This window comes from Aspergillus ruber (genome assembly GCF_000600275.1).
Source record: "Aspergillus ruber CBS 135680 unplaced genomic scaffold scaffold00016, whole genome shotgun sequence".
NCBI classification, from domain to species: Eukaryota; Fungi; Ascomycota; class Eurotiomycetes; order Eurotiales; family Aspergillaceae; genus Aspergillus; species Aspergillus ruber.
Window position 1 is genome coordinate 361,857 of NW_024467312.1, and position 26,949 is coordinate 388,805.

General features: G+C 49.9%; 10 protein-coding genes across 10 annotated transcripts; 4 read left to right on the forward strand and 6 right to left on the reverse strand.

Annotated features, from left to right (window-relative positions):
• Positions 1-336: 336 nt before the first annotated feature.
• On the forward strand, positions 337-2,148 carry EURHEDRAFT_539053 (aspartate aminotransferase family protein; the record flags this gene model as incomplete). Its single annotated transcript, XM_040787357.1, has 1 exon — positions 337-2,148. The coding sequence occupies exon 1, from the start codon at positions 832-834 to the stop codon at positions 2,146-2,148; it is 1,317 nt and encodes a 438-aa protein (XP_040638148.1). The 5' UTR covers positions 337-831.
• A 108-nt stretch (positions 2,149-2,256) lies between these two features.
• Positions 2,257-3,566, forward strand: EURHEDRAFT_413268 (metallophosphatase domain-containing protein). The gene has a single exon (XM_040782130.1). It carries the CDS (start codon positions 2,482-2,484, stop codon positions 3,478-3,480), a length of 999 nt encoding a protein of 332 aa, XP_040638149.1. The 5' UTR covers positions 2,257-2,481; the 3' UTR covers positions 3,481-3,566.
• Positions 3,567-3,702: 136 nt separating this feature from the next.
• Positions 3,703-10,831, reverse strand: EURHEDRAFT_91677 (guanine nucleotide exchange factor DCK1). The gene is made up of 2 exons (XM_040787687.1): positions 10,730-10,831; positions 3,703-10,632 (listed from the first exon to the last, which is right to left on the reverse strand). Exon 2 carries the CDS (start codon positions 10,382-10,384, stop codon positions 3,926-3,928), a length of 6,459 nt encoding a protein of 2,152 aa, XP_040638150.1. The 5' UTR covers positions 10,385-10,632; positions 10,730-10,831; the 3' UTR covers positions 3,703-3,925.
• Positions 10,464-11,336, reverse strand: EURHEDRAFT_91682 (uncharacterized protein). The gene is made up of 3 exons (XM_040787688.1): positions 11,166-11,336; positions 10,823-11,049; positions 10,464-10,632 (listed from the first exon to the last, which is right to left on the reverse strand). The coding sequence occupies exons 1-3, from the start codon at positions 11,177-11,179 to the stop codon at positions 10,544-10,546; spliced, it is 330 nt and encodes a 109-aa protein (XP_040638151.1). The 5' UTR covers positions 11,180-11,336; the 3' UTR covers positions 10,464-10,543.
• Positions 11,337-11,776: 440 nt separating this feature from the next.
• EURHEDRAFT_457610 (GTP-Rho binding exocyst subunit SEC3) lies at positions 11,777-16,485 on the reverse strand (the record flags this gene model as incomplete). The annotated part of the gene is made up of 4 exons (XM_040784445.1): positions 11,777-12,704; positions 12,776-13,896; positions 13,960-16,088; positions 16,296-16,485. 4 exons carry the CDS (start codon positions 16,483-16,485, stop codon positions 11,777-11,779), a joined length of 4,368 nt encoding a protein of 1,455 aa, XP_040638152.1.
• Positions 16,486-19,741: 3,256 nt separating this feature from the next.
• Positions 19,742-21,121, forward strand: EURHEDRAFT_516021 (nucleolar and coiled-body phosphoprotein 1 family protein; the record flags this gene model as incomplete). The annotated part of the gene is made up of 2 exons (XM_040786430.1): positions 19,742-19,801; positions 19,874-21,121. The coding sequence occupies 2 exons, from the start codon at positions 19,742-19,744 to the stop codon at positions 21,119-21,121; spliced, it is 1,308 nt and encodes a 435-aa protein (XP_040638153.1).
• A 203-nt stretch (positions 21,122-21,324) lies between these two features.
• Positions 21,325-22,179, reverse strand: EURHEDRAFT_91744 (uncharacterized protein). The gene is made up of 2 exons (XM_040787689.1): positions 21,586-22,179; positions 21,325-21,530 (listed from the first exon to the last, which is right to left on the reverse strand). Coding segments are annotated over exons 1-2 (429 nt in total). The 5' UTR covers positions 22,013-22,179; the 3' UTR covers positions 21,325-21,528.
• Positions 22,180-22,336: 157 nt separating this feature from the next.
• EURHEDRAFT_413275 (uncharacterized protein) lies at positions 22,337-24,543 on the forward strand. Its single transcript, XM_040782131.1, has 2 exons — positions 22,337-23,600; positions 23,666-24,543. Exons 1-2 carry the CDS (start codon positions 22,528-22,530, stop codon positions 24,399-24,401), a joined length of 1,809 nt encoding a protein of 602 aa, XP_040638155.1. The 5' UTR covers positions 22,337-22,527; the 3' UTR covers positions 24,402-24,543.
• On the reverse strand, positions 24,365-25,145 carry EURHEDRAFT_539057 (uncharacterized protein). Its single transcript, XM_040787358.1, has one exon. The coding sequence runs from the start codon at positions 24,827-24,829 to the stop codon at positions 24,575-24,577; it is 255 nt and encodes an 84-aa protein (XP_040638156.1). The 5' UTR covers positions 24,830-25,145; the 3' UTR covers positions 24,365-24,574.
• Positions 25,146-25,476: 331 nt separating this feature from the next.
• EURHEDRAFT_539063 (uncharacterized protein) lies at positions 25,477-25,801 on the reverse strand (the record flags this gene model as incomplete). The annotated part of the gene is made up of 1 exon (XM_040787359.1): positions 25,477-25,801. A coding segment is annotated over one exon (216 nt), but the record flags the coding sequence as incomplete, so codon positions are not given.
• Positions 25,802-26,949: the final 1,148 nt, after the last annotated feature.

The following is a 26,949-nucleotide window of genomic DNA, read 5'->3' on the forward strand; positions in this document are numbered from 1 at the left end:
ACTTCCTTGTTAGATTCGTCTCAAACATACTTTTACCTCCATCTTCGGATATAAAAGAGCCATGACGACACATAGTCGCATACACTAGGCAGTCTAGGCACCCGCGCCATCATATTTCAACTCTCGCAACAACTTTCTCCAGCAATAACTCAAATCTTGCAAGCAGGATCACTTCTGAATTATTGTGACAATGCCGAACCTCATTCAACCTGTTGACCTTATAACATCCCACCTACCGACAGGGTAACATACACCGACTTAGGCATGGCCATGAACTCTATCGCTGCCAAATATGGGGCATTCTGGGCAGGAGGATCACACATTGGTCGTGTGTGTCTCGATTGATATGTCACCATGTTCGAGTTCACACCACAAATATGAGGAAGACGCTAACAGCGAAAAGGCCCAGCTTGTATCAACGAAAGCCTCACGAGGAGGATTTGGATGGATTGGAGAGGAAGAAGAGCATAGCATCATAGACTGCCGACATTGGTAAATGGGAAGATCCACTATCATCTCTGATGGTTACGTAGGGGCGGTAATCGATCTTCCTATTAGAGACGGAGGCATGAAAGCCGAGGTTTACTGACAATGTTCCGCGGAAGTTGGCAGGCATTGGTTTGTTGACTGGTTAATTGAAACGTCCGCGGACGAAGCATCGTTTCGGGGAAGATAGCTGAAAGGGTCATGTATTGCTGGAAATAATGGTCGGTCCGGTAGCTGATAAGAGAAATACTTATAAATACCTTGGGTCGGACCATTGGTAGTAGAATTGCTGTGCACTTCTCCCGTTCAGATTCTTTTAGTCGTTACTGCTTCAAGATATACAGCATGTCTTCAGACACTACTAGATTCTTCTCCAAGGCAGACAAATACCTAATGAGCACCGGAGTTCCCTACTCCCTCGTGATAATCACCAAAACTAAAGGAGCCCGCCTCTACGATGCCAACGACCGCCAAATCCTCGACTTCACATCGGGCCAAATGAGCTCTCTACTTGGCCACTCCCACCCCGAAATCGTCGAGGTAGTCCAGAAGCACGCTGCTGAGCTCGACCATCTTCTTAGTAACATGATAACGTACCCAGTCGTTGACCTTGCTGAACGACTTGCTCGCTTCCTTCCAGCGCCGCTTGAAAAGTCCTTCTTCCTTAACACAGGCTCTGAGTCTACGGAAGCAGCTATTAAAATTGCTAAATGCTATACTGGTAATTTTGAGATCATCGCATTCGCAGCCAGTTACCACGGCCTAACCCAAGGCGCTGGGTCTGCGACCTACTCGACCGGTCGAAGAAAAGGCGGGCCCGCCATGCCAGGCCAACTTGCCTTCCCAGCACCTTATGCCTATCGCTCTCCCTTCCGGAAGTCAGACGACTCTTACGACTGGGAGACAGAGCTGGAATTTGGCTGGTCGATGATTGACAGACAAAGCGTGGGGTCGCTGGCTGCGTTTATCATGGAGCCTATCCTTTCTACTGGTGGCGTCCTGGACTTTCCACGGGGGTATCTGCAGCGCATGAACCTTGAATGCAAGAAGCGTGGTATGCTTCTTATCATGGACGAAGCGCAGACCGGAGTTGGCCGTACGGGGCAGATGTTCGCGTTTGAGCACGATGATATCGTCCCGGATATCCTTGCCCTCTCCAAGACCCTGGGATGTGGTCTTCCGCTTGCTTCTGTCAGTACTACCGCAGAGATCGAGCGTGGCTGCAAAGAGGCCGGATTCTTATGGCTCACGACACATCTCAACGATCCTTTGACCGCGGCGGTGGGAAACAAAGTCCTCGAAATTGTGGAGCGGGATCATATCTGCGAGCACGCTGCAGAACGCGGACACCAGTTACGTTGTGGTCTTTTGAAGCTTCAAGAGAAATATTGGTGCATTGGCGACGTGCGAGGCCGGGGTCTGTTGCAGGGTATTGAGATTATCTCTGATCATCAAACCAGGGCTCCTGGGACACAGCTCGGACAGGCGGTTTCAGAGGAGGCTATGGCAAGAGGGCTGTCGTGTAATATTGTCAATCTGCCTGGTATGGGTGGTGTTTTTCGTCTGGCGCCGCCGGTCACTGTTTTTGCGGAGGAGATTGAGGAGGGTCTGAGGATCTTAGATGAGGCTTTTGCGCATGTTCTGGGTGCGACAACTACCTAGCTAGTAGACAAAAATAGCATAGCAGGTCCAGATCGCGGATTATGCGTATGACATTACGTGGATTGCGTATACCATATGAATGTTCCACCAACCCAACTTTTCCCAATATCAATAGGTCATTCTCAATCCTGTTGCTTTCCCAAATTCATGCCGACCCTTCAATCCAGAATATATTCTCTTCTCGCGAAGCATTCTCCTATAAATACGCTACCCCGCATACTCCCACCCCACTATCGTTATCGCTATCAGTATCAGCCATATCGATACAGTTACCACTATCGACCAACGACCACAACACCTTTTTACACCAACAGCCAAAGACACCATAACACCATGACCTCCCAAACCAAGAAAACTCGCATCCTACTCCTCTCCGACACCCACACCAGCCCCCCGACCCCCTCAAACTCAACCACATCCTCCGCCTACCGCGCCCCACTCCCCAAATCCGACATCCTCCTCCACGCCGGCGACATCACCAAAGTCGGCTACAAACATGAACACGAGGAAATGCTGGCGATTCTCAAAGATGCAGATGCAGAGCTGAAACTCGTTATCGCGGGGAATCACGATATCACGCTTGACGAGGAATACTATAACAAACTCGGGTATTTGAGACACAAGCGGAAGTTGGGGTATACGGCTGCGCTGGATAGCAAAGGAGAGGAAGAGGGATGTAATGGACAACTGGAAAACTGCGCGGAGATTAAAGCTCTTTATACAAATCCCGACGCCATCGCCGCCGGAATTCAATACCTAGAAGAGGGCCTTTACACGTTCACACTATCAAACGGCACACGCTTCACGGTCTACGCATCACCCTACACGCCTGAATTTTGTCAATGGGCGTTCCCTTACGAACGTAATATCGACCGGTACAACCTCCAGTCTCCCGTGGCTGTCCGACAATCCGGTTTTCAAGCGCCAAATCCTATTCCCAGTTATCCGGGGGTGGATATCATGCTTACGCATGGCCCGCCATATGGGATCTTCGATGAGGTGGTTCCGTCTGGGAGTCATGTGGGTTGTGAGAATTTGTTGAAGGCGACGACGCGCGCAAAGCCGAGGTTACATGTCTTTGGGCATATTCATGAGGCGTATGGTGGTGGGAGGATGGATTGGGGGACGAAGAAGATAGAAAAGATTCGTGGGGACCCGGAGGATATGCTGGAGGAGAGGTGTTTGTATGTCAATGCTAGTGATGGTGGGGGGAAGGGGTTGAAGTTCGGGGAGGAGACACTTTTTGTTAATGCGAGTGTGGTGACGATTAAGTATCATGCGGTTAACGCGCCTTGGTTGGTGGATTTGGATTTGCCGGTTGAGGGGGAATAGTTTACGGGGTAGAATGGCTAGATAGCTAGAGCACATAGCTTGAAATATGTATAATGCATGAATTGAATAATTTACAGGAATCCAAAGACCAATAGAAATTAAACCAGCGAAACACAAAAGAAACGGCTGCGATCAGCGCCACAATTTCAAAAGGGAGATAATGTCCAAGCATTTAGGAAAGAGATCTTCGTCATAACAGACAGAAAAGAAACACATTAGAAGAGAAAAGATAGAAAGGAATGTCATCCATGACAAAATCAAGCGCCATAATGCAAAAGACAACAAACACGGGGTAATGAAATGCTTGTAATAAACCAAAGCAGAACCAACGCTGACGGGAATTGGTGATGTCCAGACATTAAACAATAAACAATAAAAGAGACAAGGGGAAATTGATATGTAGACAAGAGATAATTTTCACATAAAACGAAGAAAGAGGAAGGCCTCACTCTTCATGGACCAAGCCACCATGAGTATCTGCCTTAAAATCCAGACGACTGTTTTTCCGTCCAACTCCTCTGAGCAGACTGAATCGCTTCATCACGGAGTCCCGAACACCGCCACTGGTATGTGGTGCACCGTTAGGCGAAGTGGGACTCTTGGGACTCTTGATCGAGTTGACACTATGCTGCCCCGTTGCCGGCCGTGGCGACTCTCTCACCGAAGGGATCGTGCTCCAGCCAGCATGCGGGCTAGTAGGCGACTTGGGACCTCCATTTTGTGGAGCTACAGGCTGAATGCGAATGTCATGTGATGGCTTAGCCACTGTATCCCGAGAGGTGCTTCTCGAAGATTGCTTCCTGTGCTTGTGTGCATCGTCGGTAGTAATGCTAGCTGCGATTGACAACGACGAACCATGGTTGTACGGCTTGTCAACACCGAAGAAGCTCCGGCGCTTAGAGTGAATCTCCCGGGAATGGCTGGTCGTCCGGCTGTTGATCGTAGCAGTCTCATTGTCAGGCTCGCCGTTTTCTTCCGCGTGCTCAGCCAAGGTACCATTAGATCTGCCCTCGAGCGCCTGCCTCGTCTCAGCGACCGCTGTGGAAACGGAGCCATTCGCTCCATGGTGGGATCGTTTGAATGGGTTCATGCTACCGATCCGATGACTGACGGATTGCCTCGTCGAGTGCTTGCGGCTGTGGCCAATCCGCGAAGACCGGATCAACTCTTGATCGGGGCTAACCCGCCCTGCTGGCTGCTGCTGACGATGATCCATGGGGTTTGGAGATTGGCGCTGAGACGGCAACGGCAATGGTTCCGGAGCAGTAGTCGGAGCAAGAGATGCAATCTCCGGTGAGAAGGACTCTTCAAAGCGGCGCATCAATTCAGCCTGAGTCGCCTGGTACGCTGGACGGCCGTATAAAGACAAAGCGTGCTTGATGGCCAAGGCATGATCGAGAAGGGCCACGGCCAGTGCGCTTTCCATAGGATCAACAGGCTTGGGAGTCTCTGCAGTCTCGTCTTCGGTAGACTCATTTTTCTCACTATCGCCGCCTTCTTCGTCCTTCTTGGAAGTCTCGGGAAGGAATTGGCGATACAGCGCCACACAGCTAGGCGATGAGCTGCTGACCTCGAGCAATTGCTGAAGTGCCTCTGTCAGGTTCGTCAAGCTGGTATCTTCACCAGCTGCCGCCTTTCGTGTTAATAATGACAGCTCTTGTGTCTTGCGCCATGTTCGCTCCAGTGCGGTCTGCAAGGGCGACAACGCGATCTCCTCAATGGAGACGATTTCACTCCTGCGCAGGATGTTAGGGAATGGCTCTGCAGTCGAGAAAATAGCCTTCTCAACCCATTGCTCCTCAACATTCGCATTATTGACATGTCTCTTCAGTGTAGATGAGAAGCGGCACGGTTCAGAGATCACCAGGTGCTCCCTAACAGACTGAGGGACCTTGGTCCGCTGGTAGACAGGATGATTCATATCACGCTGAGGACTGACAGGAGTAATCTGCAAGAACTGGCCTTCGTAATCGCGTATGTCACCCGCAGACACAACCTGCGCTGTCGGGTGCTCCCGTTGCATCCGATCGATGAACGTCGCCATCCGCTCAGTCGGGAGACACTCGAAGATGTATTCCTTGTCTCGTAATGTAGGCGCAAACCCGAGGCCCTTGTAGACGACGCGGAAGTACCTACTAAACTGCTTATCCTCCTTGGCAATGTACTCGTGAATCTTGGCCATGGAGCCCTGTGCTCGAGAGAGTTTGACAAAATCCATCATTATGTACTCGTATTGCTGGGCCAACTCCTTGTAGCAAGCAAGAGCATGTGCCCAAGCCTTAGCATCCTCAAAGTGCTGGATAATGAAGAAGTACAGCGATTCCTTTCGTTCGAATGAGCTCTGCTCAGGGAAGGCAGGGTTGAGGATTTCCGGAACGTATTTGTTGGGATCCCAGTCGTACAGATCGGCGTGGAATTGAAGAGCCAAACCGGCCTCAGTGAAGTAGCCCGCAGTCGCCTGCGCATTGGCAAGTTCGTGGACGTAACGGATGAAGATGTCCTCTCGGCCCATGTCCTTCATATACTCCATCAATCTCAGCGTATTGAAGCTTTCCGTCACGGAACCGCTCTGGGAGGCAACAAACAGATCCAGCAGCTCATCAACAGTCACTATGAGACCCTTGACCGCATTCGATAGATCTTCATCAAATGTCTCACAACCCTCAAAGTGGCCGAGCAACTCGCTAACGAAGAGTTTCTGGAGGATACTTTCGTTCATGTGCTTGGTCTTGAAGAGGCTGTCCAGACTCGAGATGATCTCTGTTTCGATAATAGACAAGTCCTGGTTCAGATCCCATTCGCTCAGGATCATGCTTCGCAAGAGTTCGACCGCAACGTGGCGCAATCCTTCGTGAACGCTAAGGCAGAGCTCCATGATAGGGTAGATGAGGTTAGGAACGTATTGAACCTGGTAGCCACCAAGCTTCCTGAGGCCATACCGTTCTCTTTCTTCGTCCGTTGTTTCCCAGCCGATCGCTTCCCAGCTCGAATGCAAGAGATCTGCACCTTGCTCTCGAACATCGCCAGCAATCTTCCACACAGCACGCCGTTTCTGTTCGGGGAAGGTCTCCAGGGCCAAGGCATCACTGGAAACAACCTTTAGCAGCGTCATGAAGAAACACTCCCACAATTTGGTGTCGAAGGTATCAGCATCATCCGGCGCCGGCAAAAATTTGTCGACCATTATCGAACCCAAATGCTCCAGACTCTTCACCGTGGCGCGATGATTGTACACGTGCATACTAAGCCAGCTTTCAGGGTAGGCTTCACAATCCAGAATCGAGTTGTGCGCCTCGAATGCCTGAGCAAGGAAAGTAGAAAGCTCGAGGTCCTTGAGTGCCAGCGGTTTGGGGTTCGGGATCTTGGCTGTGGCCGCCATGACGGCTGCCAACTCCACAAGAGCTTCATCAAACTTTTGCTTGATCTTGCATGTTTTGACCTGGAACGGGAAGGTCTTGCTGAAGAGTAGAGACAAGTATTCGGTCTCCTCCACACCATCGGGGATTATAGAGCAATACGACGCAAAGATTCTAGGCATAAACTCGTACAACTGTGGATTCGGCTGTGTCAACAGCTGGGCAACAATCGCGCAACATAAGCGGACTTGATCCCGATATAGGTCAGAAACATGCCCAATTGCACCCCAGTAAGGAGCTAACCAGCTGATACAGCAGGAGATTAAACTCTCTCGTTCCTGCCCCGAAGCAAAGATCTCGAATTGAGTGTAGTGTTGGATCAGGACCAGCTTGTAGAGGATAAGCATGCCCGTAACATCCTTGCAAGAGTCCATGAAGCTAAGAGCAAGCATGAACACCTCATCCTTGGGCAGCACTTTGGAAAGCTCAGGCAGCCATGTGTGGAAATGCTGAACGATGAGCGTTTTGCTTCCAACCATAGCTGGTGACGGGTTCTTCATCAGCGACTCGAGCGATCGGAATATCGTGTGAATGTCGCGGCTGAAAGTCGACCCGACCTTGGTGATCCCGATGCCCTCTTCCTTGGTCTGCTGCTGCTGTCGAGCATTGATGATGAACTTTAGCACATGCCGTCCGACTTTGAACGTGGAACGTAGATTCCGGGACTGTTCAGGGTCCGAATTGGCGCGGAGGAGGCGCAGGTAGCTGCGAATGAGACATGGTGTGACGAATGGGAAATTGAACTGGTTGTCGGCGTAGTGGTCTACCAACGGTCCCAAGTTGAACCGGCGGTCGTGGACGATACCAAGCACCATCACAAGGTCATGGAAGACCAAATCTTCGTATTCCTCGTTCCCCGCGTTTTCAACCAAGATACCGAAGAGCGAATCGAAAACACCGCTGAGTTGCTTGACGATCTCCATTTCGGGCACGAAGAGCACCCTCCGGAGGGTATCTAAGAGGTCATCCACGGGCCGTTCTCTCCAGTTCAAGAGGCTCAGGATCGCCTGATCTTGGGAATACTCGGTGCTGCACAGGTAGGTCTCCAGACGCAAGGACGACATGGGCCCAGTAACCGCCTCATCCTTGGTCGATTCATTCTTCCCGAGCGCATTCCATGGAAGAGACAAGTAGGCACCTTTTCCGTTTTCAACGTTCGACGTGTGCTTGTCATAAGCGTGGAGGACCAGAGAATGCAGGCCATCCCGCATGAACGCCTGGTTGTCCCACAACGGCATCCACGCCAAAGCAAAGGGAAACTCGGGCGCATCGGCAATGCTCATCACGAGATGTGACCCGGGTATCTGATCAGACGGAATATTGAGTCGGATGGTCTGGTTCCAAGGTGTGCCACGATCGGCCACAATCGTGCGCCATGCCGTGTGCGCGGTGTTGCTGGAGGACGAGGGGTAAACGCATCGATCAACCCGTGCTCCTGATGCTGTCCGCACCTCCAGGGTCAACTGCAAGTTACGGAGGCCTGTGTTCATAGGAACGGGCACCTGGCCGGCATGAGGGTGTGACAGAAGCGCTTCAGAAGGGAAGATGGCCTGGGTGAGCGTCACATAGATATCAGACCGCGGTGTAGCCGGGGCCTGAGAGAATCCCATCCGTCTTGTTTGCACAACATTGTGCATGATGGTTGGGTTCCTCCGTACCAGGTCATCCGCATCGGTACTGACGAACGGGTGCAGATTGAGATGAAGCCGCGCCGCCCGCTGAGCCCGCATGTACTTCCCATTGGGACTGGGTAACAGTGTGCGGATCAAATCATTGAAACCTTCGGATAGTCCTTCTTCTTCTCCATCCCGGAGCGGCGACCAGATGTTGACGACCACGTGCTCAGCCTCCTTTTCTTGCCGAAGGACCTGAGAGACCTCCAAGAGCCCAACACCAATCGTGCGAATCGCGGTGGTTTCCTTTGCCGGCTGGGTCGCGGATCGGTCCTTGCTGCTGGACGTGCTTCCCGCCGATTGCGGAGGGAGTTTCGGGCTCTCCTTGGGAAGGTCTACACCAGGAATTCCCTTCGGCTTGTGCGACCAGATGATGCTGCGTCGCGTTTTCAGACTGCCTTTCACTGAGTGGTTGATTCCCTGAGGTGGCCTGCTAGTTGCTGCCGAGGATGACGACTCATCTTTGGACATGGAAGAACGAGGCTGATATGAGATGCCGCTGAGAGTGGCTGGCGTCTCTGGTGCGCGGGCGGAAACGACTAAGTAAAGCTTATTACCATTAGCAGCCGCATCACCAAGGTCCGTGGCGCAAAGTTCAGTAAAGAGAGTCTTGAGCTTGGTGCTCTGACCCATGTTGGCGAATTTTTCCGGAGACGGAATGTCCAAAGAGTACGTCTCCGACAGAGGTTTCAGCGCACTGGCATCCGATGACTTGGAGCACAGTTGTGCCACCAGCGTGACGGGGCCTGGTGAATGGCCCGAGACGGCATTGACCTCCAGTAGCAAGTGGTACAGAGCAGCCGTGTCTAAGTGGTGCATCGGACTACTCTCCAGCATGCACATCTCCGATTGCAGCTTTGCCAGATGCACGGCTGAATCCTCGCCAGTTAAGAGACGACCTTTTTGCAGGGGATCTCTGACCACGATTTCTCCACTCAGCATCTTGTTTCCGCGCACCAATTTCCAGACCATTTCATTTCGCAATGCTTCCTTCTCCTGCCAAGTAAGCACGTTGTGGAGTAATTGTCGTCGGGCAAAATCGAGTTCGCGAACAAGATTCGATAGCTCCTCTACAGAATTGTACTTCTGCGCCAGGAGCAATTCGTGCAGATTTGTCGAATGCCATTCGCGGAGACATGAGGCGATTTCGTCGACGAGCGGCTCTGATATCGAGGTGGGCGTTTCATCGCCGATTTTGAGCATAGGTACAGGGGCAGCGGGCTTGGGCGCATCAGGATCGCGGGGAAGAGGGGTATACGGTAGTGGGGAACCCTTCCAGGTGCTGCTTGCCGAACGGGGACTCCCCTGACTATCATCTTCCAGCTTGGTGATGAATATTTGCGAAGGTTTTCCCTTCTTCGCGATCACTACATTCGATACCTCGCCGGTCATCACTTGATCGTCATCGTTCGAGCTTAGCAGGCTATCTCTCTGCTCTTTCTCCCGAGTGCTGTTCGTCTGCTGCTGTTCTTGCTGCTGCTGCTGCTGCTGCTCCACACTCTTCTTGTGTTCTCCATTGAGTCGCGGACTGGGCAGATCATTATTATCAAGGACTTCCCGGATCTCAACACAATTGCGCGGAAAGATGCCGGAGAAGACCCTAGCCTCGAGTGTCTGCCCCTTGGTACTGGTTAAACCAGCCAACAAGGACGGCGGAGCGACTAGATAGCCACGGCACCATTCTCCGTCGACACCCCCACGCTCAATTATGTAGAGTTCATCGCCCAATTCTAGAGGTAAATCGGCGGGGGTGGAAGGTTGAAAGGGGTAGATGGCGACAGCGAAAGCGATTCGGGGCAGAGGCCGCCAGGGCATGTTCTGCGACTAAATTCGTAGACCCCCGCAGAGTGTCCGTCACAGTTCGAGATAATGGAGAGAAGTAGGAGGGACCCCGTGGGCCGTAGCAGCATAGGAAGTAACGAACGGACGGTTGAACTGAAAATTGAGACAAGCCGGGAGATATCGAACAAGGCGCTACATGCAAGAAGATCGGGTTCGTTTCGTGTCGCGGTAGGATGGAGGGAAAGGTTGCGAGTCAGGAACCGGAGAATAAGAGTAACGAGCTAGAACATGGCCAGTATTAGTGAGAAGACCATAGCATTGAAGACCCAGAATGCCAGCAAAGGCCTTGTTGTCCTCACAGCGTCTCTAGCAGCTCACTCTCACCGTCGCAGAGCCCCTTAGGGAGCGGGTGGTGGAGACCGCGAGGAACTCGTGGAGAAAGCAGGAGAGCAGAAAAGGAGAGGGACGTACCGACTGAATGTATAAGGAGAGACAAAGAAAGAGAAGAATACGAAGAAAAGAGAATAGAAGGTGAAGATCGAAAGACGAAAGAAATGGAGAGAAGAAGAAGAAGAAGAAGAAGAAGAAGAAAGTAAAGGGAAAGGAGGAGAGACGAATAGGAACGGGGAACAGAATAGAAGACAACGAAAACCCCCAACCCAAATAACAAATTGGGATTCCAACGGTCGATTCGAGGACTAGAAACGGTTTTATAATTAGCCCATTCTGTGCCTCTATTTATCGCTCTATTGTTCTGTCCAGATTAAGTGTGCAACATTGATTGTATGCTGGCCAGCATCAACCATTCGCTCACCACCAAACTTCCATACAATTCGGATGCACTTCGATGCAACCACGTTCCTCTCCTGTACAGATTATCCCTTGGTTTTTTTTTTTTTTTTCCTTTTCTTTTCTTTTCTATTGTTTTTTTTGATCTATCGATTCCGACTCCATAAGGATATTTATATCGCAGGACTAGTATTCCATGAGGGCCATGTATGATCCGCACTGACCAGCAGCTGCCCCTGAACCACCACGGGCAAATCACTGTCCCCCATCGCCCAGAACACGAGCAATAACAGAGTAGTATATGAGATCCTCTTTGCAGATCCAGATATTCTTTGTCTTGATTGGTGTAGAATCATGTCTATATCACACGAGTTCTGTCTGGAATATGTATCCTATACTTACAGTGTACAAATGCATCCAATAAACCCAGTCATGTCCAATGCGCCCAGTAAATGTATCATAATGCCCTGCGCACTTTCAAACAAAAAGCGTTGACATTGCGGAAAGCAACAAAGATTCAGTCTGAAGAGAAGCTCTATAACTTTATAGCTTTATTCCGTTTCAAAAAAAAAAAAAAAAAAAAAAAAAAAAAAAAAAAAAAATTAGAAAAGGGAGGGGGGGAAAGAATCATAAAAACTATGTCCGTCGGAACATTGCAATCGCATCTTCCTTGCGCCAATCCTGCTCCAGCTGGCCCTCGTACACCGTCTCCAGCAGCCGTCGCGTACGGTCGTATGCATCTTCATACCGGCGCTCGCACTCCCCAAATACCTTTAGTACCAGATTGCGGCTGAGTCCCGGGTCGTCTGCATCACCAAAGTGCTTCTCTACACGCTTCTTGAGCAATTCAATACCGCGTCGGATTTCCTTGGTGTCATAAGTCGCCAGGACCTTCTTCGCCACGGAGCGCGTGTGACTAGGCCGGTTCGCAATGTCTGTGCTTGTCGCCATCAGGCCCTCTGCGGTTTCCACGAATTCCAACAGCTTGCCCAGCGGTCGTCGAATCACAGCGTCCAGGTAGAGCTTCATGTGCTCCGCCATATCTTGGTGTGCCCGGTCGCGCCATTGTTCCAGCACCAGAAGGTTACGTACATCCACCTCCTCTATGTAGTGGTTCATGTTCTCGATCAGCAGGATGTGGTAGTTGAGCGCTTCCTTGTCCTCAGGGTCTCCTCCGGCACCACCCACTGCGGCAGCGCCTGGGGGTCCAGGGGCCTCCTTGGCAATGAATTTCAATGACTCCCACATAGCCCGGTTGATTCGGTTGTATGCCTCGTTGACGCTGACCCGCACGTCGCAGAACTCTTGCGATGGGTGCGTCAGCATACTCTCCACTGCCGCAGAGAAGTTGGGGAAGACCCGCATGAATGAAATCACTCCCTTTCGCTTGTTGATCTTCACCTTGGTATCTTCGATGCCGCGGATCTGTTCATCCACAAACCGATTGAACAGTCCCACCAAACGGGAATGAAGCTTCTGAAGAGAATGGATAATGAAATCCTGATTCGTATCATCAAGATCGGACATTGATTTCTCCAACGCAAACAGAATACCAATTCCTTGTCTATTGTTTTTGTTAGCTAAGTCAATTCATCTTGGAGAACAGAGAGAAGTAGGGAAGAGAAGGGTGCTTACAAAGGATCAGCCTGAATGGCCCAATCCACGAGATTTTGCATATCGTTAGGCCAGAAAGAATAAACCTCGTCCATGATATGTTCAACCTTCCGCGCCATCGCCCGATCAGGATCATGAGACTGTTTGGCGCTAAAGTTTGGGTATCGGCGCTCACCAGGGGCAGCGGAAGCCACCAGATCAGGGAAGTCGACAGTTGAAAGTGAATCCAAATGGAAGAAGTGTACAACAAAATTTTGCTCCTCACAAATCATATCCAAGGTCTCCTGCAGCGTGCCAGCAAAAACTTCACACGGGTCCATCTTCCCATGGTGCTTCTCACCAGAGGAAAGTCGGAGACCTGTTGCAGCCTTGATGGTCTTGCCTCGCTTCACTGTTAATTTCCGCGCAGCCATACCAGTAACACCCTGGTTTTCTTTCTCCTTGTCGTGATGAGTGAAGAGAAGTTCCTGCTCTTCTCCTGTAAGTTTTCTCGAAGCCTTCTTCCATGCCTGGATATTGTCGCGGAACTCTCCCTGGTAAGGTCCCCTGGCTTGTTGCTCATACAGCTGCATCAATCCATTCCATTCTGATGTACTGACTTCTCGCGCGAAAAGTGTCAAAGCGTTGTATACCCATAATTCGCGGCGGAAGGCATCGCGGGCCTTATCATTGAGTTTCATAGGGTCCTTCGGGCTGCCTGCAGCAGCATCAATTCTCTTCTGCTCGGCCACCTTATAGGCAATACCCATGAACTGTCTAAGTCGCTGCAAGAATGATCGGGATTCGGTGCGGTATTCCTCCTTCTTTTCCTTGATGGCGCGCATCTGCCCGATCTCTGTGTCCGCGTATACTCCCACACTGCCGTGCTGCCCCGCAGCATCCACCAATCGTTGCTTATTCTGCCAAATATCAGAATCAATGGTGTGCATAGCTCTGTACAATGTCGACAAAGCAAGTTCGGTGTCCCTCAATCCAGATGGGTTGCTAAGTGATGACTCCTTCAATGACCGCAGCTCAGAGGGCGAGATGGAGAGTGTCCGCAACAGGTTTTGTAGTTCGTTTTGTAGAAGCTTCTGGTTAGCCGTTTGGACTTGCAATCCTTGAGATTGCGCCTCGATGTACGACACATCATCATTGAGTGTCTTTCAAACGTTTGTTAGCGAACTGCGTATCGTAATGAAGTCCAGAAGAGAAATATTGCTTACGTTAAGTTCATGCGAGTACAGCGTAAGAAGGCCATCTAGCTCATCACACTCTTCGACGGTCTTGTCAATCAGCCTAGCTAGTTGATCAACCTTCCCTTCCTGTTGCTCAAGATTGCCCAGCCAGCTAGTTGCTTCTACTCGTCCGATCTCACGACGAACATCGGCTTCGAGGTCCTCAATTCGCTTCTCATCACTGAGCCGCCCATTCCAGCCAAGATCGGTCAATATATCGTCAAAGTCGATGCCACGGCCATCCAAAACTTTGGGATCAATTCCAATCGCCAGGCAATACTTGATCGTATTGTCCTCACGACGCCGGCGGTTACGGTCATGAGGAGACGGTGATGCTGACCGCGATCTCTGATCGACTGGAACCTGCACGGTGGACCGCGAAGTATCTCTCGGCTCTTCTTGCACTTCGATTGTCGGAGTCGCTGGCTCTTCGGTAACCGCCTGCGTAATCTCAACAGTCGGCGGTGGTTCTCTCGCCGGCGACAGAGGAGGCGGTGCTTCCTTAGCTAAGGAAACAGGAGGAGGCACCTCAGTCTCCGGTGTTTGAAGTGTTGGGGTCGAAGGTACTTCACTGACTGGGCTCTGAGTAGCTGTGTTGGGCCGAAGCGATGGAGCAGGAACAACACCAGTGATCCCATCCGGCTCCTCCGGGTCACCCCTTTGTTGTTTAGCTGCAGCCATCAATCTCTCACCAGCACCCCCCGGTCTCGGCTTAAAGGCTCCATATGCAGTGGCAGCTTTCCGGAAAGCGCCTGCCAAATCTTTGGTCTGTTTCTTTTTGATCATCGGACCAAGTCCAGGACGATGCGCCTCAGGATCCTCTTCCAGGGGCTCGGGCTCGGGCTCTGGAGGACCGACTGGTGAAATCTCTTCTGGAACAACTTCCTTCGGCCCAGGCTCTATTGGAGGAAGATCGGCTGCTGTCGTCTGCACAGGCACCTTAGGGGAATGGTTACCTGCTGGCGTTGGCTCAAGTGGAGCAATTGGAGTATCAGTCGAAATTTTTGGAGACTCAATTTCTCGGGACAATCCACTTGGTTCTGGAGCAGACACTTTATCGTTCACATTATTGAGAGGTGACTTCTGGCCCAGACTGCTCGCAGGACTTGGTGGGATATTTCGAGTCTCTCCTGAAACAGACCCCGGAGTGGTTGGTCGAAGACCATCCGTGCTGCGCTTGACATCTGGTGAACTTGGGATCGACCCTGGGGTTCGAAGATATGGCCTCGCTTCCGGCATCCTCCCATCACGCGACGGGGGAGGCTGAGCATCGAAATGCGAGCTAGCCAAGCTGCTCTCTTCGGGGTCTTTATATTTCTTCTCCGGGTATACTGGGACTGGTGGTGTTTTAGGTACCCTTTCGGCCGCGCGGCGCTCAGCACGGGGTGGTGGCTGATCAGGGAAGGTTGACGGATGACTGAGAGGCGGCGTAGCACCCTTGCCCGATTGGCTGGTAGAAGGTCTTTGCATTTGATCCCTACTCCTCTGAGCCCGTAGCGACTGATCATCAGGTGGCCGTCTATGCTCTCGAGGTCCATCGCGACTAGGAGCTCGAGCCGTGTACGGCGATTGTGGTCGGCTGCTGTGTGAAGACGGCGGGCCCTCCGGGCGTATAGGCGGCGGCACAGGGCCCCTTGAAGAACCTGGAGGCCCAGCTGGTGCTGTCCCAACAAGCATCTGGCGTTCGCGGTCATCGAAGCCTATAAGGTGGGGAACTTTACCACCAGTGTACTTTTTGTAAATTTTAACCAGACTGCCAATAAAGAACTCCTTCTCCTTGGAGGTCCGAGCGTGCCAGTAATAAGGCTTTCCAATAGTAACCACGAATCCAACACTCCCAGCCCACTGTTTGTGCTGTTGCTCTAATGGCGTCGAGGGCATCCAGGCGGAATATGACAAGATCGAAGAGAGGTCGTCGAGCATCCACGTCTTTCCTACGGAAAATGACCCGTCATTATTCTCCCTTCCTTTGTGCATGCGCACTCTGCCCGACTTCCTCACGGCGACAATAATCACGCGAGCCTTTCTATTTTCGGACGGCGAATTCGGGGGAGGAGGAGAGGATGGGTAGGCGGCATCTTCTGTTATGCGCACATGTGTTATGTAGGACTCGACCACTGAGAGAAGTCAGTTTGTCAGATCCAAGTCGCAAAATGATTAGAAAAAGAGATCTGTTGGCGCAAAGCTGTCTCAATCAATTGCAGACAATAAATTCGGTCGTCCATCTCCCTTGCGAGGGACAAGTGATACCAAGGAAGCGCGGGGCAGCAAAGCATGACACCTTGTTATTGCTGAAGGGGAAAGGTATAACGTTATCTACATACAAGTACCATCACTCTCCTTTTTAGCAAAGCAGCTCTGCGTAATTCGTCTCTTCTCGTCTTCGAATTTCTCGGCCCTCGACAGGCTGGCATCTCCGGGTCCACCACTCCGAGGATCACCGACACGACGCGGTTCTCGATATGGCGGCGGCATATCGCCAGGAGGGGCCCCTCGGGAACGCTGACCGCTCATTATTGTAGTTTATCTCTTATATTTCTCGCAGGGCCTGGTATATTCAAGAGGTCTCCGCCAAAGACCAAGGGGACATGATCGGAAAAATCGGGAAAACAGGCCTCGCAGACGGGATTTCGAGAAACAATGGGTTACTTCGGTGAGTAAGAGCAACCTGCAGAAGCGATTACCAGCGAGTAACGCGTGGTGGACAAACGGTTGAGGCCTGGTTGAGGGGGTAGACAGAGCAAGAGAGTTGTCGTCAAGTGTGGATTAGATCATGAGCTCCGTACGGAGAATGGGTTGGTTTCCAGATACGGTATAGCGTGGCTGTTCGCCGCAATTCTATTGAATACGGAGTAGTGACACTTTCTCTGAACAGCTGCCTGACCTAGACTGCAGCAGATATTCATGCAAACACTTCCACCCATATTGTTGTCTTCGGCTTAATTTCCCGCAAATTATCATCTCTAGTCATCTCCTAACCGCTGATTACCAAAAGCACGATGGGTTCTTCTGCATCTATCCAAAAGGAGTGTGCACCGCTATGGAGATCAGAGTCTACACCATTACTCACAGAGGAGCCGATTGAGTCGGCATCTGCACCTGTTGCCAACGCGGCACGACTTACGATAGAGTGACAATCCTAACTATCCACTGGGAGGAAGACGAGGGCGAAGGGGCGAAAGCAAATACAGAACAGGTTGGACGAGACTTCAAGGAGTCGTATAACTATAGTTCTGTTTCACTCCCTCCCTTGAAGAAGCACAAGAATCCTACGACAGAGCTGTAAGCAAACTCACTGATATGATAGGAAATACTCTACCAAGCCAGTTTCTGAATTGGGAAGAGGTACAGTGTAGCCTTCCACACATTGGCAGTGACTGGCTATTAATTCTTGATTGTTGTCATGCGACTGAAATTATTGTCAAGGGACAAGATTGGGCACGATGATGTGAAACCATAATGGCTCGCGGTGATGTCTGCACGGAAGTCAATCAGTCCTACACATCTCTTCTTTGCTCAGAATTGACCCTCAGCGCAAAGCATGGTGAAATCTCGGTCTCAAAGCAATATTTGAATATTTCGAGCCAAGCAGTGATGAAGGAACACTCTTTGGAGACTATCCCAGGTCACCAAATCCATTCAAGGGCCAAGGCATACTTGTCCCCAATACACCTAGTGCCCAGGCCAAATGTACCACCGTGACAGTCAAGTGGTATATTTATGGCACAGGTAAACTTGGTCAGTATCTACTGCATAGTCCGAAGACTTGCTTTTATAATTCAATTTCTATTTTCATGTATGATTTCTATACATATCTATAATTATATATATATCTCCTAAAGAAAAGAAGCTCGATTTAACGATGTGACGGTTAGCAAGCGGCCGAAAAGGGCTACTTCGGTGGCCGTTTCAGGGGTCCCGTCTTGGCATCAGGTGAGCGTATTCCCACGGCCATGGGCTTTCCCTCCACGCCAGACCACGGGTTTCATGTTCCTTGACGCTAGTCTCAAATGGGACTTCTGTTGCTATTTCGTTCAACATCATCTATCTAGACCTTCTCGCTGAGGTCGCTGCGGCGGGGAGCCTTTTTTGGCTCCCCCTTGACCATCATGCTCTCTCCAGTTATAAGTCCCATTGTGCCAACCGTATGCTTCCCTGCTTTCATCCTTTCTTCCATGAGCATCTCTCGCAGCGCTTTCCATGCTTTTGAAGTCCGTCCTCGTCCACGAAACAGTTGTTATTCTCACTTTTTCTCCTACTACAGGCTTTCCTTTGTTTGCCAGTCCCCTGCGGGCTGTATCGACCATGGCGCCTTGCTTCCGACCTGACCGAGATCTTTTCAGACAACGGATCTGATAGTGACTCCATCAGCAACCCCGAATGATAGTGAGAATTCGGATGATGATGAAGATGATCCGGCGACAATATCTCCGGTGATGAGAGCCAGCTGCCTCCTGAACATTATTTGGCCCAAGCAGAGAGCTTGAACGTCTCCCAGTTTCGATAGCAGCGGTACAGCGACGGCACTCAGGGAAAACTTAATGAGACCTGCATGTACTGGAATAGATAGATAAATCTCTTGCTTCCCAGGTTATGCTGGGAGCTCACCGGTGGCTCCCTTGCCGATATTGTCAGTATATTGATGCCGACCCGGTACAGCATTGGCAATGGATCTCAGATTCAGATGAGACGGTCTATTTCCTATACGCATTTTTTTTTAGCTGGCGGTGCAATATCCATCGCTGCAAGAATGGTCAGCATTGTCCAGGCATTGGATACGAGAGCTTCCTAAAGCACACTAACACCATTATGCTATGGCTGAAGAAGCAATCATGAGGTTTTGAGATAAGAGACCACAGCAAGGCAGCTAAGGATCTAGAAGTCCCCAAAGGAAATCCCAAATAGGATGGCATGACCGGAAGCAACAACCAAGAGCTCAAAGGTCGCTGGTCAGCTGGCGGACAATACGTAAAGGAGCCAATAGCTGCAATAGTAAGCATAAGCACAGCATCAGGGGGGAAGTGGATAGTTCAATTTCCAATGAAGTGACCGTAACAAGGTCTCAATGTCTCAATCGTTCAGGTCGGCCACTCCGGTGCCATACTGAAAAAGGGCAATCGTCGGGTAACGCGGCATCCTGGTAAAAGGCAATGCACGGGGCGAGGCAGACGGGAGAAGGGAAGAGAAAGTGCGTGGTCCTCTAAGGGAGAGATGTCGGGTTTTATAGATGCAACGGATGTGTTGGAGATGGTATGTGAGCGGCCCAAAGCGGCGCGAGGAGGCGCTATCCCTGACACAGTAGACGCCATACTGCAAAGGGCAATGCTATTCCCATAGACGGCAGGGCGGTAGGGCTCGACAGGAGCGCAGTTCAATGGGAGCAGTTTCTGGTGCCCCGTTAACCGTCACAACAGTTACCTCATTTAAATTCCACCTCAGCCTTCCTTAATGCAGATACGCTTAGCCAAAACGAATGTATTTTCGACCATCACCCATCACATTTCATAGCAAATAATTTGCTCCGTACTTGTACGGAGTACTATGTATTAGAATTCAGGACGAGTCCCCCATTTATGCCTCAGGCATAAGTAAATAAAAACCAAGAGCACGTGAGCTTTGCGCTAAACTTATCCCTGTAGCCAATCAAGAAACATTAATTGCAGACCGCTCTTACTAGCGCCTTCCGTTTTTTTTTTTTTTTTCCTAGTCTTCACGAAGACGCCGACCAACAGAGCAGAGAGAAGAGCAACCTCAAGCAGAATATCCAACCATGGCAGCGCAGAAGGGTAAGAAGGCTTCGGCTTCGAAGAAGTCTCTCAGCACCAAAAAGGTAGGTCTTCGCGAAAGGCATTGGTTGAACTAAAGTAATAAGTAGTTGGTACTGACGATTCTCTGTCAATAGAACTCCCCCCCTCCGCAATTAGTCGCCTCTATCGCTACGTTCTTGTCTGAAAACGGCTTCGAGAGCACGAGTAAGGCTTTTGCTAAAGAGCAGGCCGATAAGTCAATTTCCCAGACCAATTCGAAGAAGGCCCCGTCTTTGCTCGAAGTCTTCCAGAACTGGACCAAGAAATCGGAAGAGTCCTCCAGTTCCAGCTCTAGCTCTAGCTCCAGCTCCTCTAGTGAAAGTGGCAGCGACAGCAGCTCCGATGAGTCCAGCGATTCGGACGTCGAAATGGGCGATGCGCAATCCAAGAAGTCTTCCCGCTCGTCGTCTTCCTCTTCCTCTTCTTCCTCTTCCTCATCTTCCTCATCTTCCTCCTCGAGCTCCGATAGCGACGCTGATGACGAGGATAATGCGCCGGCCGCTGGTCGCAAGTCAACCGGTGTGAAGCGCAAGGCCGAGTCTAGCTCCTCTGAGTCGGACTCAAGTTCCTCGGAATCGGAAAAGGAGGCCCCTAAAGCTAAGAAGGCTAAAATTGAGTCCACCAAGAAGGACTCCTCGTCTTCTGAGTCCTCTGATTCTTCTTCGTCGGAATCCGCCAGCTCCGAAAGCGAATCGTCGGAGAATAACAGCGATCCTTCTTCATCCTCTGATTCTTCTGACTCTGACTCTGACTCCTCTGACTCCTCTGACTCCGATCCCGACTCCGATTCTTCCGATTCTTCATCTTCTGAGAAGAGCCCTGCCAAGAAAGCCGACAAAAAGGCTCTGAAGACTGCTGTCAAGACACCCTTGCCCGCATCAGACTCCAGCTCTAGCGACTCTTCGTCTGATTCTTCGTCGTCCAATGAAGACTCCTCGGAAGATGAGTCCTCTGACAAGAAGAAAAAGGATGACAAGTCATCGGAATCATCAAAGTCTTCTGACACCCTCCAAAACTCCGATTCTGACGAGCAGAAGCCGGTCAACAAGGCTGCCGAAAATACCCGGGAATCTTCGTCGAACGCAAGCCCGGTCCCTGGAAACAATCGTGCTAAGAAGCATATCGGTGCCCGTCAGACCCCTCTCGCTGCTCTGAGTGAGCTGCCGCACGACCATCCCTCGAACACATATATGTCCTACGCTTATGCAGACAATGCCTACAAAGACTTGTCGGTTACTCGCGGCAAGGGATTTACCAAGGAGAAGAATAAAAAGAAGCGTGGTTCTTACCGCGGTGGTCCTATCGACATCTCCGGAGGAAAGTCCTTCAAGTTTGAGGATTAAGGCAGTATCCTAACTGATCTATCATTTGAATTAAGGTCTTTTTGATGGACCACAAGGGAAATCAGAGAAATGGTCCAATTGCACTCTGCAGTAACATATCTATCGCAAGTGTGCAGTCCGGGCCTTCTGAGAACCTAAAAGAAAAGATTTACCGGTTTAGATAGAGCTAGATCTTTCTTATCCAGGTCTTCATAGTATTGTTCAATTTATCGGCAAGCAAGGCGCAGATGGAGCTGAAGGTGGCTTTTTATTTTCTTCAATTCACATACTTCATTTTTGTTTCCCAAATCTAACAGAATCAAAAGTTCATGACATGATTACAGCTGCTATATCAAAACACTGCTGCTCGGCATTATTTGCATGGGATTATAAATCGTAGCTTTCATCTAGTCGTAACTCGTGAACCATTCTATCCACATGTTAACCAACGAGCTGCTCCCCATCGTAAAGAATGTGGTACTTACACTCCAGGTCCTCATCTGCAGCCTCAAGACAAATATCCATCATTTTATCAAGAGCCGCTGACCGTTCCCCTTCAGTCAAACACCCAATCTCTACCAACTCCATCAAAGCCTCTCCAACCCAGTTCTGACAATTCCAATCCCGATGCTCACGATCATTCCGCACAGGTGTACGGACGCAAGCATCTTTGATCGAAGCCCTTTCAATGACATCTGGTACACTTGCGACATAGATGAGACCCGCAAGACCTGTGACCTTGGTTGGGTCTATGCCTTCTGCTTCTTCAAAGTCGAACATGCTCGGTGCACCGACTACATGCATTGCGCTTTGTTGCCCATCGGGAAAAGTGAAGTGAAGCGCTGTATGTCTGTACATGGCGTAGTCGATTGGGTCGCCCCGGTAGACGGCGACGGATATATGGGTTGGCATGGCAAGTAGCGCGTGGTATTATGGAAAATCGCGAATATTTCGTAGGGTTGTTGTGCTCAGTTCAGGTACATTCGCTCTTACCATAAATAGACCCTTATCGGTTTATATCATGTGATGATAAGGTAGGGATGACATAAGTCCACGAGAGGAATCGACAACTCGAGGTAGGCTATTGGATTGACCAATTCAATCTTTTCGGTACATTTCGTCCCATTTCTAGAATGTCTGTCGCATACGAGGCTGGACTCTCATAAATAGACGCCATGGCTTGGCTACAAGGCGAATTCCTGGCTGTGTTTTACGGCTCATTAGCCACTGGCTGATCCCACATTCAGATCTCTATCGAAATTGCCGTGCCAGCATTTGACAAAATCTGCTTCTATAAAGAATATATAGGTTTGTTTGCTATTGTCTTATCTTGTCCCATTACTGGATATTCTCAAGGTCTCGCTGACTCTTGCTTCCACTAGATCCGTTCATACGTCATTCCTATGCCACCGAGTGCATAAATCGCAATGCTCACGGAACTACCAGCAGAGATAATTTACAACATTGCGCTTCACCTCCCGACGGTCAGTTGCTTGACCAACATTGCTCAGACATGCCAACATCTCCATCTGCTCATCGCAGCCGAGGATTCGCGGATATTCAGAGCCTTCTTGAAAACTCGTTTTCCTTGGATAGAGACGCCTCCATTTTGGCGTGATGCTTCACGCGCTCTGACATCTCGATCACGAGCCCTCGACAAAAATGCGGTGGTAGGTCGGTTCATTGTTCCGCCACGAGATGCGATCAAAGTTGGTTCCCACCGGAGCACAAGGGCGGACGCCCCTACTCTTGGGTATCGCCCTGTCATTGACTCGTACGAGGTATGGAACGGTGATCTGTGGTCAGACCGCAAGGAGGTTCTTGCCTGGGGTGCTGCGGATGAGATTGTTCTTCGTGTCAGACAGACTGGTTTTCATCAGTCTGACAAGTGGGTTGTGTTCAATGACTTGGACCATGTTAGCAGCTACGATGATATTTGTGGTATTCACCTTCTCAAGTCAGACCATTATATACAAGGCCCCGATGACAAAGAGCATCTGATTTTCGGTCGTGTTCGTGGAGAGCTTCATCACCTCTCAATTTCACCGGATGACACAACCCATGACTACGAACAGGAGTTTGTGACGCATGGAACTGAGCTTGAACGCATTGACCTCAGTGATGGCCCAGAGCCTATTCTGGCTGCTCACTTTGAGAATGGCTCCATTGCACTTTACCATACTACGACAGACGAGCCCGACGTCCATCCCTTTGCACGGCTCGGTCACGAGGGCTTCACGCGTAACAATTATTCTAAATTCTTGTCGCCGACTCTGTTAGCAGTAGGTACAGGGCGCCTCGAAAATACATTGTCTATTTCTACGATCACGCCTGATAATGTATCACTATATCGGGAAATCAGCTCCGAATCCCTGGGATTCGAGGAACGCGTTGGTTTAAATCGGAAGACCAATATGATTAGTGCGATTGCATCGCTAACTGGGCAAACTGGAGAGTCGGGCAATATTTTTCTATCTTCATGGGGCGATAGGGCCGTCAGGTATGTTTTGCCTTTTTCAGACCCCCACTTCCAGTCCCACACAAGCAGCAACTGACAATATTCAGACTTCATGATCTTCGCACAAGCAAAGCATACGAGGCAATGTATAGAGACACAACGGATGGCAACCCCATATATTGTGTCCATCCATTTGGCCATGACCGTTTTGCGGTTGGTGCAGGCGGCGATGCGGTGCTTAAGTTCTTCGATCTCCGTGTGCATAACCCTTACAGCTATCTAAATGGAAGGTACCCAGCATTCTCGCATCCTAGCGACAAATCAAACGAAAACTACTCGGGCACAGACGGGATTCAAGATTCACTTAGGTACCCACGGAAGGATTTCTCTCTTTTCCTATCCCATCCACCCCCGGGACTCAAACGTTCAAACCGCGGGCGCTCTCGAGGAAATCCCAGCTCCTACCGTGGCCCGATATACACGATGTCCTCGCCATCTGAAATATCACCAACGATCTACACAGGTGTGGTAGACGGTGTTTTCCGCCTTGACTTTGCATCCTCGGACGACCTTGCCGGCCCGTCATTTCAATGGTACGAGGATAGCCTCGCATTGGATCTGAATGTGGATTTTGACAGCGCATATTCTGCCCCAGATAGGGTTCTGGAACTCTCGGGATACGAGCGCCCAGAGGCTGATGATCTCACTACTACTTCAAAGTTGAGAACTCAACAACCATTTTTGGCCATTTCCAATGATGATGCTCGGAATGAAGTGGTTACGGGTTGGGATCGAAGGTGGGAGAGATTGGATAAGGAAGCTCCTTGGAGGCGTCATGATTGATTAGTTATCCTTCAATTTGCTCAACTTGTACATATTGCTCAAAAATTCTTCTTCCGACTAATAGATCTCTAGATAGCTTCATCACACAATCGTACATCAACTATTTCTTACCTCAGCCCCTACTGCAGCAGAAGAATAATCGAGAGATAACGAGATCAGCCCGGAAGAGCATTTCACTCACTGTACGCTCCCACATACTCCCGATACCTAAGGTACCAGCTAGTATTCTCCCAATCCAGAACCGCCGTGGCATGACCATCTTCAGTAACTAGTATATTCCTCGGCGCCAGATAACTATGCGCAAAAACCATCTCATGATCTTCCTTGAAAGATGAAGTTGCAAAGTAACAGAGAGAATCTGGGGCTGTATTGAAAATTGTTGGGAGTAGAAATTGATTGAACTGGCGGTCCGTCCAAGTGGAGGACATATTTCCCTACCACTGCCTTTCCACGATCTGGAGCACCAATAGAGTCGCATTCCAAGCCGCGCAGTTGCTGGATTTAGCCATGAAGCTCTTGAGCTAGTGCTGTTTTCTGTTGATCGGTCATGCTAGGCCAGGCCTTGTCCAGTCGTGTTCCTGGTATGAGGTCCATAAAAATGGCTTTCGCCATCCCGTTTTCATCTCGTTGGGTTTCATGGACTCGTGGGACTGTGATTGTGGTATGCTCGGAAATATACTGTAAATTGCTTGCTTCGAATCCATGGACACTGGCGCTTGATTTTATCACTTGACCTTTGGTCAATGACCTTGCGTGTTCCAATGGCAGCTACGTATAGCACTGTGGGCTCTGTTTCTGTCAGCCAGTGTCATTTGGTAACGCTTTTCATATACGTACCTTCAATGAACTCTGGGTCTTGGGAATGTGAGTTCATTGTGCGGATGTTGGAGTGTTAATGATGTCAAATATGGGCTAAAATCAAGCGCGTTTGCATGAAATATACTCAGTAACTGGAAGAAGATGACACCCAACCCTGGCATTTGTTGACATAATGCTCCGCTGCCTCATCTTTCTAATTAAACTGCCAAAGGAACTCTGTGAAATCCATTGAAACTACGTCACTTATCAGTAACAGCTACCCTAACTCAACCTCCCACGCATCTGCAAAACCCACAGCTTCCGATCAGACTACTGCTCCAGCAAAGTCTGTTGACCCCCAGCATACGTAAACATCCTCCCAGACACTACTTCTGGCGCCTCGCCATCTGTAAACCGAATCTGACAAGAAAACACTTATATACCCTCGTCTCAGAACACGCAAAATTCTGTGCCTGCTCTTCATCCTTTACAAGCCAAGCACACCCAGAATCTACCTGCTTCTGCTCACTGTCAATCAAAGCAGGATAATCACCCCATTTAGCTAGCGTGTAGCCAATGATATTAGCGGGTCGGAGTTTTGGTTATTCTTCTTCTGAGAGGTCTAGGATTCTTTTAAAGTAGCGGGGCGGGGCCCTTTAAAGTGCAGTAGCAGAAGTAATAGACTGGGTATTCTTGGGGGGAGATCGTGGATGGCTCCATCGATATTTGTGAGAGAGTCGGGTGAAGCGGGTTAGAGCATGGTGTAATAAGTGGATAGCCCTTCTTTTGGTGGGTTGGGGGCATCTTATGAATTTTGATGAGTTGTTGTAAAGTCAAAAGGCCTCAGCCCATTAACAGGCGCTTATGGACGTGTATTATAGATTATCCATGCTCTGGGTGCTCTTTACAGTCTGAGACCTGACTTTACATTTGCAACTGGTATAGGGAAGAAGTGGGTTCTGCACACCCACTGGGCTATACACCATGCTCCATGTTGTTATCCTGAAATGAGGAGAATTATGGAGAAAACCAAGCTTGAAACGATGTTTTACAAAAGCAAAGTCGACCCATGGCAACTTCAAAGCTGCTTGATGCTGCAATGGACATGACAATTGTGGTTTCTAGTGTAGGATAACTATGCTGAAATTCTGCTCGAACAACGTTCAGAACATATCAGAGACACGCCGTCAGCGGTCAGTTCATATTGTCCGTGGTAGTAGATAATGGTGTCCTAGACTTGAAGAAAGTCTGGGGGAAACTCCTGCAAAAGCTGCTTGAAAACCTGAAGGATTCATCGCAAAGGGACCGGAGAATCCGGTGTATGCTCCACTTGTCTTCTTGGGGGCTTATGCGTTAGACTCGGAACGCAGACTTTAATAACTCAATTCTACTCCAGAAATAAGGCCTTGATTCTTGATCCAAAACGTATTGCCTAAGCAACTGGATTGACGTTGCTCACAAAGTTGGTTTAAAACAAATCCGAGATGGATATGAAAATGTGACCCCCAACAGGGTCACAAGTGACGTGACCTACAAGAGATGAGAGCCTATAGACGACGAATTTCTTTACGCACGAGGAAATGGGCAATACCAGAACGCGTTTCTCCTGTAGCATACAGATGCCTCTTCTTTCCCCGGCTGATGGCTTCGAGTCCATCCATTTCCATTTGTTTGAGACGGTCCTAGTGTTGATACAATCGCAAAAAAAAAAAAAAAAAAAAAAAAAAAAAAAAAAAAAAAAAAAAAAAAA